The 10,708-nt window shown below is 47.4% G+C and overlaps 1 protein-coding gene across 1 annotated transcript in view; it reads right to left on the reverse strand.

The window, feature by feature from the left end:
- Gldc (glycine decarboxylase) overlaps positions 1 to 10,708 on the reverse strand; it is a 123,612-nt gene that overhangs the window by 22,951 nt on the left and 89,953 nt on the right. Inside the window, exon 17 of the mRNA XM_023715826.1 lies at positions 5,462 to 5,537. Coding sequence (XP_023571594.1) covers positions 5,462 to 5,537 — 76 coding nt within the window. The remainder of the gene's footprint in view (positions 1 to 5,461; positions 5,538 to 10,708) is intronic.

Below are 10,708 nucleotides of genomic sequence, written 5' to 3' on the forward strand. Positions count from 1 at the left end.
GGGGTGTGCCTCAGGCTGAGCAGTACTCCTCTGGCAAGCACAAGGGCCTGAGTTCAGAAAAAAAAAAAAAAAAAAAAAAAAAAAAAACTGGCATGGGTCATCCTCAGAGATGGGATGTGCCCTGTGCTGTGGCGGTGGTCCTGTAACCCAGAAAATCCACCACCAAAGGCCACTGCTTTACCTCAAGCAGTTGAGAAGAGAGAAATAATCCTACATATTAAAATGTATCAGGGAGAGAACTGGGTGTTTCCCCTTTTTATAGGAAACTCAGTCTCTGATCAGCAAATGCGAGTCAATTTGTCTAGCAAATTGAGATATTAATTATAAAGTGTTTAGGACAGCGACTGGCACATGGTAATTGCTATATAAGTGTTTGTTAGATATATTTGTATTTTTCCAAATTAAACTACTAAATCAAGAATTTGGGTGTTCCATTTTAGGAACCTCTGGAATTTAACCTTAAGAGCAAATATGAAAATAACCTCAAAAGGCGGCCTGAAAGAAAAGAACCACCAGGAACCAGGGTAGTTCTGTAGCACATGACTCCCCACCCCCACACATACTTCTTTTGAGAACAGGATATATTTTACTGTTTCCATTAGAGTCTATTGTGTGGGAACAGCTGCCTCAGACACCACTGATGTGGAAAAATCTTCCCTGATTATGTTGAATAAGTCATTTGCTTCTTCTCTGACTAGAAAAATCTGCTTTCATTAAAAGCCTTGATCAGAAGGATGCCAACAATTCCAGGCTCACGAGTTTTGCGCAGCACACCACGCAGGGGCTGGGAGGTCTTCCAGCTTCTCCCCAGCCCTGAAGTGCAGTGTCCCGCTCTGTTCTGACCTTCAAGAGCAAGGGGCCCCTTAACCTCTTCAGTGACAGCAACATGGACAATGGCTCCAATCGGACATCACATGTGACGGTATCAGGAGGGAGGGAAGACCAGAAAACACAGCCAGAGGGGACAGAAGCCAGGATGAATCTCTGTGCCAGGAGGTACACTGTCCAGACAAATCACAAGCACTGTTCTTCTCCTTGAACTTTCTGGCTTGCACCCCAACTCTACTTCTTCAAGTCAGGAGGGGGAGGGGAGCTAGGAAAATGCTGGGTTGAGGGGTCACCACAGAAGGGAGAGAATCTGGACTGCAGCTGGCCCATCGTCACTGGTCAGTTATGGGCCCTCAGCAAGTATAGCCTCTCAACAGGCAAAGGGAGCCTGAGTGTGCACACAGGCCCCAGGCCCCTGTGCTGACAGACATAAACAAAAGGAGCTTTGTGAGCGGCCTCAGCACTTGGGGTCCACACAGGAATAAGTAAGAAAGAATCTGCTGGCATCCTCCCACAGGACACCAGGGACTCCCTATCTCCTTTTTGGTTCTATAAGTATGCCCGAGTTTTGAGTCCCAAGGGTACACATGGTTTGAAACTATCCTTAGCTTTGAAAACTATGCATTTAAAACTGTCACAAAACCCACATAGGATGCAAGACCAAAGTCTGCTTGGCCTCTCTCTAGATTCCTCTCTGGCTAAAACATATTCCCTGTACAGAGCCAAGGTTCATCTGCAGGCTACTGAATTCATGAATGACTTGCTTTGCAAAGGTCTTTAAAAATTAGTTCCTGCCGGGCATGATGCTGCATGCCTGAAACCCCAGCACTTGGAAAGCTGAGGCAGGAGGACTGTCACAAGTTCAAGGCCACTGCAATTACAGACTGAGGCTGTGGTGGACAGACATCTGGTAGGCACCGTGTAATACCCAGCTGAACTGAATCAGCGTGGTGCTGGATGTGGAGGGCCCACCCGAGCCACCTGAGGGCTGTTGCCAACAACATGAAAAGGAGGACTGAAGGGGAAGAGGTGGTGCTGTTGGTTGTCCTAAGGAGCTTGTTGTGCTGGCTTTCCTGATATGAACTTGGCTGTTCTCCTTGTTGGAGGAGCTTGGGATGGTGCTGCTGCTGAGGACTGCTGTGTTTCTGGTCCTTACTTTGAGCAACACTTCCTGGCTCCAGTGCAGAGTCCCACATCCTGCTGGTGCAGACTTTCTGGTTTCCACCACTGGACTTGGGGCCCTCCCAGTGCACATCCTTGAAACAGGCTTGCATAAGCCAATTCTGTGGGCTCCAGACCTTCAGAGGAACTCATGGGGGGCATTGCCATGGGCTGTAGGTCTTCAGACAGACTCATGCAGGACGCTGCCAGGGGATCCAGGCCATTGGATGGATTCTTTAGGTGGGGACAGATGTTCCTGTACTCTTCTCTATTTGACTCTCTGGGTGATTGCTGTAAAACAATCCTATAAATTAAGTGGCTTGTATTAAACTGTTTCCCTTGCAAACCTGGACTACAACGCAGAATCTGGTACCGGAGAAGTGGGGTCATTGTTCTGACTGTACCTGATGTGGTTTCAGAGCCTTTGAGAACAGCTTGTGGGAAGAGTTTGGAAAGGTTCTGAGATGGTGCCTGAACAACTAGAGCTGGAGCACCTCAGGCTGTTCTGTATGAGAGATTCTGGGCAGAGCTTAGAAGACCAGTGAAGACCAAGCTGGGGATGGGAAGACGTTCTGCATTGGCTGCTGGACTCCAGGCAATGTATGTTATTGCTTGGCAAGAAGTTTGTTTGCATTTTGCTCATGTCCAGAGATTTTTGCTTGAGACTAGGATTAAGGGTGGTAGACTAATAAATCTGGCAAAACAAATTTCAAGGCAATCAAATGTTAAGGTGGTGGGATGGCTATTGTTGGTGTGCTTTTAGCAAGATTTATGTTGAGAATCAAGAACAAAGAGCCCATCAGGATGATATAAAACGTTGTGAATTTGGCCAGAAAAAAAACTCCAGTAAAACTGTGAAGTACAAAGATGAGCTGAGGGCCAGAGGTATAGCTCAGTGGTGTAAGTGCCTGCCTGTCAAGTACAAGGTCCCAAGTTCAATCCCTGGTATGAAGAGGAGGAGGAAAAGGAGGAAGATGAGGAGAGGAGAAGAAGGAGGAGGAGGAGAAGGAGAAGAAGGAAGAGAAGAGAAGGAAGAGAAGGAGGAGAAGGAGGAAGAGGAAGAAGAGGAGAAAAAGCAGCAGCAGCAAAGATGAGCTGAGGAGATCTCGATTACTGGGAAGGAACAGAATATAAAAGATGGCCTGAGAGCACCACAAGCAGCAACAAGTCTCCACCCTTCCAAGCCTCAAACCTGCAAAAGTGAAAAACTTTGTTTTGAGAAAAAAGCCACAGAGTATCACGTTCCAGAATGGTGATGCCGCCCCAGGTTCCAGAATGGTGGCTCATAGAGAGTTTGTTCCTCAGAATTGGATTCAGAGTGCTCAGCAATCCAGACACTTCACCCCTACAGCCAAGAAAGAAGAAAGCCCGGCTACAGCTCCAGCTGGCAGTACATGCTGGCATCATCCACAACACTACTTCTGGGCACACAGAATGCAAAGGTTATGGAGTGAAGGCAGCCTCTGCAGAGATCTCAGGCAGTGTGCCCCTGGGAGGGCAACATGGGAAGCTGGGGACGTGAACCCAAAGGTGCAGTCGGACCCCCGATGTTTGGAAAAGCCAGGAATGTGGATCACCTAAGGAAACCTTCAAGAGGGAACAAAGCCAGCCTAAGAGCGAAGCTGTGGGAGCTACAGCCACTGGAAGCGCAGCAGGCCTGGAGCCACGCGTGCCCGTCGGAGCTCACCACTTACCACACATCGCTTTGGATATTCCCACATGAAATCATAGGACTTAATATTTGCCCTGCTGGATTCTGGACTTGCCTCGGTCCCAAGCCTTTGTATTCTTATTGGTAACATAGTACTGTTTTTCTTGTGTCATTGAATATTGGAAGTGAGGAGCTTTGATCTGTATAGGAACTCACAGCAAAGAGTTTGCCTTAAATCTTGGAGGAGACATGAGACTTGGGCTTTTCAGCAATGCTGAAGCTGATAGGTCTTCAGCAACTCTTAGAGATGCGCTAAATGTCTTTTATATAAAGGGATGTGCAGGAGTCTTGCGGGGGACAGGGGCAGGAACAGAATGTTATGGCTTGTGTCTAGATGTCCCCTCAAAGTCTCGGGTAGTCATAGGAGGGCTTCCAGAATTTGTGATTGATTCAAGGTCCACTCCTGAGATCATGGCTGTGCGTGCTACACCTGCCACAGTGTGGGCAGCTTGTATACATATATGGAAGGGAGACAAACTGGCTCCCACTTCTCTTTTGCACTTGCTGCTTTTGCCTTGGAGCCAGCTGATTACAGACTCACGCCTCTACAAACTGTGAGCTTATAAACCCTTCCTTCCTTAATTCTGAGCATCAGGTATTTTGTCTCAGTGAGCAAAGAAAAGTAACTAAGACAGAGACCCCTGTCTCAAAAACAAAAAACAAAACAAAATAAATAAATAAAAATCAGTTCTATCTTAGCTGGGTGTGGTGGTACATTCCCATAATCCGAGCACTCGGGAGGCTGAGTCAGGAAGACTGCAACTAGTTTAAGGCCAGCCTGAGCTACATAGTGAGACCCTGGCTCAACCCCCATCCTAGCCAGCAAATTCTACTCTCCTTCCAGGACTGCGAAGATACACCTGACCAAGGTGAAGAAGAAAGGAAGAAGAGTGAAAGTGTTCCTGTTTCATTGAAAGGAACATTCACGGTAAAACCCAAGCCACCAGCTATGAATAACCTTCCCCTTTGGGTAAAACCAGGACAGCTAAACGTGAGCCCCATCCCCAGCCCACTTACTTGTGCACCCAGAACGCTAGACCCTTTTCCTCCACCTCTGCAGGGATAAGCAGGGTTTGGCCCTGCATCTGACTCTGACCTAGCCGTGCCTGAAGAGCCCCAGCTCCATAGCTCAGCAGGAAGGTAGCATGTGCTGGCCACCAACAGAAGGGAGCCAGAACACAGGCTCCTTCCTGCCACCACCTGCACTGGGTGAAAAGCCAGCACCCTGGGGGGCCACGGTGCCCACAGCCCCTGCTCATTCCCACACAGACCCACAAGGGGCAATTGGGTGCTGGAGACCGAACTCATACCATGCACAGAGAGGAAAAAACTAACAGCTCCCTGTCATTCTTGTGCTTTTAGCGCTGAGAATCACCTCATGGGAATTTACTCACTCAATAGACATTCATGAGCATGCACATGGCCTGAAGTGGGTGCAGCTGCAGCAGGGGTACAGAAGAATTAAAGTGTGGCCTTTGCCATTCGTTCACTCCCAGAGCCAGGGCCCAGCCAAAAGAGGTTTGTGACAGTATCATTCCTGTACCTTTTATCCCTAAATGATTTTCTTCCATGTGGGGAAACATTGTCTTGGAGGCAGGGAACAGATTGGCCAGTATCCCAAAATCTGTTTCTTGGTTCTGCATTTCTGTGGCCCACTACTGAAGGCTCGGAAGGAACAGTCCATAGAGGTAAGGGACCCTGAGAGCTGAGCCAGCACCCCCCATGGTGAGCCAGTGTCACCTGTCGCTCCTTCCTTCTTACCGTCCTGTGCCTCTCTCCTTTATGGTCCAAGTATGCCCGGATGGTGGCCAGGCCAGCATACTCGCCCTGGGCTCCACTGCAAAGGAGAAAAGGATCAGGGCCTTGGTCTTGGCTTTCACTTACTCTTTCAGTACTCACTGGGAACTGTGCGTGCATTTGCCAGGGTGTGAAACCCAGCTACTTTCCCGGATGTTGGGGAAAGCCTGCCGAGCATCTCTCCACATGCACCAAGCAGCCTTAACAGCCAAAGCAACGGCAGCCGGGCTGTGCACTGAGGGTTGCCAAGTGTATCAGAGACCCACCTTCCAGCTCAGGACCATGCACTGAAAACAACCTTTTCATTATAAGAAATTTCCAAAGCATGCCAAAATAGAAAAATAGAAGGAACCACCATGTATGTACCAATTGCCATGTCTCATAATCGTGGCTTTACTACCAGTTTATGGTCAATCTTGTTTCTAATAATCTCATTAATCCCCCTCACTCTGGATCTTTCTTAGTTTTCTTCATTCCTGGGTCTCTGTATTCAGCTCCATCCCCAGGCCTTATTTTTTTGAGTCAGGTTCTTGGTAAATTGTTATGTGACTCAGGCTGTCCATGAACTTGTGCTTCTTCTGCCTCAGCCTCCCAGAGTATTAGGATTACAGTGTAAGAAACAGAATGACACCACAATCATCATACTTAGAAGAATGGTCTGAAGGGCCAGCAAGATAGCTCAGTGGACTAAGCACCCGCTTAGGCAAGTGTAGGGACTGGGGCTCAGTCCCCAGCACCACATGCCACACTGGCCCTGCCCATGGGTACACTGAGCCAGCCACCTAGACCAGGTGTGATGGTGCATGCCTGTAATCCCAGCACTAGGTAGACTGAAAACAGGAGGATCACTATGAGTCTGAGCTGCGCAGTGAGACCTTATGCCAAATAAAATTTCTGAAGATCATCAAATCCCAGGCGAAGGATATACCTGCAGGAATTATGAATGATAAACAGGGAAGGGACCATCCTATTGATCTTCAATTGGTGCCCCTGGGGAGGCTGGCTGTCATCTCAGTATCCCCACCACTCTCAGAGCACACAGCAGGACCAGCACCCAGTGGGCGGTCAAGTTGGTGGATCAGCCGTCTGGGCAGGGGACAGGAAGTCATTGACCTTCTCATCCCCCAGAGTGTGTGTCCTCTTCCGCACTCCCAGGAGATTCACACTGTCACTCCCACTTGGACACAGGGAAACTGAGGAGAGTGCTATCTGCCTCAAGGAGCTGTGGTGACAAAACGGACTCCCGTGGAGTTGGCCTGCCTTGAGCTACCACACGCTGGTTCCCTTTGCGGGCAGAGCTGCTGGGCCCCGGGACTGAGGGTCATGAGTGCAAATTACCTCATGGATTCTCATCTGCTTGACTGAACAAGAAGGGTTAGCTAACAAGCAAATAAATAAACAAAAATCCTGAAGCCAAACCCAAACCAAAATCCTATCCCACAAGACCCTGTGGCAGCCCCTGCTTCTCTGCCACCTCCCAGGGAGAAAGGCAAAGATGGCTCTGCCCTCCTGACTGGTGAAAAACCAGTGCCAGCCCATTTGATGCTTTGTGTTTTGAGGAAAAAAGAGAGAGAACTGAAGAAAAAATGGAAACAGCTTTATGAAATGGGAAGGGGAACAGGAGTTGGAAGGAGCAGGGAGGGGCGGGAGGGCAAGGGAAGAAAAGGATCTTGATGTGTTATGCACCTGCGCAAGCTGCCCACAGTAAATGCAACTGTCATGTACAGAAACACGCAAATAGAAATAAAAGAAAATACGCCGCCTTCCGGTCTTCCTGTACCTGTGCCTCTCCTGTAGGAGGAGGATAATTACAGCCTTCTAGGTGGACAGGATGAGCAGTGACGTAACCCACGTCTTCTCATTCAAATCAACTAACCCCAACTCTCCACAAAGCCTCTCCCTCAGCCCCGCCAAGCCCTCCGCCAGGACCTACTTACGGCCGCTCCACCTGTGTCTGCCACCATCCTCCCCGCCCAGACCTCCTTGTGTCTCTGAAATACAGCAAGCCTGTTCCTCCACGGGGAGGACTGTGGCTCCAGATGAAAACCTACATCTCTGTATATCTCCTTTCCAATATTGAGTTCATTCAAATGCCACTTCTTTAGAGAGGCTTTCTCTGAAGGCAACACACTCGCCTGTTCCTCACCTAATGCCAAAGAAAACGCTGGCACGAAGGATGATCAACAAATACTGGCTGACTGAAGGATCACAAGCCTCCCTCTACACTCGCAGCATTTTATTCTGCGTGCTAACTGGGAAACGCCAACCTATAGAGGGACCGCACACGACACTCACTACTACAGGTCTCGTGCTTGCTGGTCTGTCCTATCTCAGTTCGAGTGTAAGCTTTGAAGGTAGGATCTTGGATGTAGAGCTCCGCACAGTCCCCCCGGCAATATGTGGACATGTACTCTGTGTGCGGTAGCTCAACAGTCTGCAGGGGATTTGTTCAGAACCGAATCCGGTCCTTCACCTCGCACAATTAACATGAATCTTCTTCTTTCCCCTGCACTGTGGCATTTCAAGTACTCTATTTTCTACTTAGTCCTCTGGTTTTTTATCACTTTTATTTATCTTGCCTCGTTTCAAAATTAGTATACACTAGGACCAAAGATATAACTCAGCAGTATATGAGCCTGCCTGGCAAGTGCAAGGTCCTGAGTTCAGGCCCTGGTACCAGGAAAAAAAAATATATATATATATATATATATATATTAAAAATGGAATAAATAATATATATATATAGATTAAAAATGGAATAAATAATTTGGAGCTATGATCCAGTAACTCATGAGTAAAACGCTAAATGACTTGATCAGAAATGTTGGTTGGCTATTTTTTATTTTATCTTTTTTTGAGACAAGGTCACACTGTATATTTTAGGCTAGTCTTGAATTCAGTATATAACTCTGGTTGACCTCAAATTTGATGAAACCTGCCTGCCCCGGCCTCCTCAGTGCTGTGACTACAGGTGCTGCGGCACCATACCTGGCTCTGTTGGTTACCTTCTGCCTTTAAGAAACTTTTAAAACCAGCTGTGTTTCAACTTAAAAAGTACAGATTATGTTCAAATACCACACAAGCCTTACTATTGTATTAGGGAATTATTAACATACAGATTACTGCCACCTACTGGTCAAAAAGTATAATGAAAAAATAACTGCTTACATACATTGCCCAGAGAGAGACCACCAGAAAACGACATGCAGCAGCAGCAGCAGCAAGGACAGTGGCTTTTTGACAACAAGTTAAAATTAAGTGGTCAGTAGCCTGGAGCCACAGGGAGGACAACACCTATGATGGGGAGGCCCAGACTCAAAGGACCGAAGAAAACTAGACAAATTCCAGCGAAACCCAGATTCAATGCCTGAGAAATTCATTACCCTTCAAAAGAAAGGACAAGCACCGTAGAAGAACCGCAGGTGTAAACAGGGAGCTTTGTGACTCCGCTGTTTGGCAATGACCAGCAGCAGGGTCTTCATGGGGTGGAAGTTCCGGGCAGCTCATCAGCGGGAATTCAGCACAACATAAAATGATTTAGAATTAAAAGATAAATTGTACACGGCACAGCACAGGCAGGGTGACAGAAGACCTAAAAGTTCGTTTCCTAGGATTGGAACAGGAGTGTAAACCTCAAAGTTTTGTTTGGCTTTTTGTTTTACTCAATTCCCTCTATCTTTGCCAGGAAGCAAAGGCAAAAAAATTTGAAATTTAGTGTCCATTTTCTGTGCCTATTATTTAGCATAACCTAGAAGGTTTAAATCTTCAGGACAATTTTCACGCAACCTAACAGAAGCAATCTCAAGGAACACGTGAGCCCTGTGCTACACCTGGAAACGTGATTACAGACAGTATGCCTAACTCAGGAGGAAAGGGCACAGGCGGCTCCCAGAAACGGTTGTGCACCACACGCAAGGCCAGCACCCATCACAAAGGCAGAGCGAACCTGGAGCAGGCATGGGGCCTGTTAGAGCTCCGGATAGGAGCAAGGTCACCACCGCCGGCCTAGAGCTACTGGAGCAGGCAAATAAAGATGGGCTAAATTTGCTACATCTCTAGAAGAGGCATTTCCGGTCGCTGTGTGCATTTCTGGGTCATTGCCAAAGCCAACCTTGACTCCCACGAAAAGAAAACACTTCCATATGCTTCAAGAACACAGTGACCGACTTTACTGACATCACAGAAATTCCATAAATGGGGGCTGCTTTGAAATGTTTGCAGATGAGTCGCTGTAGCTGCTGTTTAAGAGAAATGTTTCTCTACGTGTTATACGGATCTTAAAAAGCTAACCCAGAAGCCTGTTTTGCAGGACTGTGGAATGAGCTATAATAATCTAAGGTGAACACCAGCAGCCACCTGAATTCCCGCTGAGTCATATTGTGATTCTGAGGAGGAAGGAATTTGGAGTTAAGAAGGACACTCTATTTTTATACAAGTCAGAGGGTGTCACAGGCAGGGTAGTGTGGCCCAATGGCAGCATATACGCTCAGCAATCTCCAGCACTGGGTGGGGTCATGTGTGCGTGCATGTGTGCGTGCGTTCGTGCATGCGTGTGTGTGTGTGTGTGTGTGTGTGTGTGTGTGTGTAAAATGCACCTTTAAGAAATGTTTCGGCCAGTGAGACAGCTTAGCTGTCTAAAGCTCCAGCTTAGGCACAGAGGACGGCGGTTCGATCCCCAGCACGACATGCCGTGCCAGCCCTGCCCCAGGGTGGGCTGAGCCTGCCACAAAAAGAAAGCAGAGATCATGCCACAGCGTCTAACATTTTTCAAAATTTAGTACTAGATAATTACTATTTAATGATCAATGATCTAAATTTATCCATGCGTTTTTGCTTTTCTTTGCTGTAGATCTTCTAAAACTTATAGTTTTGAAATACAGTTATAGGTTTGTTCACTCACTACCACATTCGGTGTGTAATTTTAGGACTTCCTCTTTAAAGCTATTGAGGTTAGCAGGTTCATTTTACTTTTAACAACATGTGAATATCCTAATGTTGCAGGCAGCCGAGTTAGACAGAAATATTATAGGCAGTCAGACAGGGCCAGGCCCTCAAGGAGACAAGATGGAAGACAAGGTGACTTTGCAACTCAGAAGAGACAGACACTCCCATATGGGCCACACCTGAAGACCAAGACAAAAAGAGGAAGCACAGCTACATACTTCCCTAGGGATGGCCATTAGGGATTGATGTCCTAAATAGTATCAATCA

Source organism: Octodon degus, unplaced genomic scaffold (assembly GCF_000260255.1).
Source record: "Octodon degus isolate 3935 unplaced genomic scaffold, OctDeg1.0 scaffold00044, whole genome shotgun sequence".
In the NCBI taxonomy this organism is placed as follows: domain Eukaryota; kingdom Metazoa; phylum Chordata; class Mammalia; order Rodentia; family Octodontidae; genus Octodon; species Octodon degus.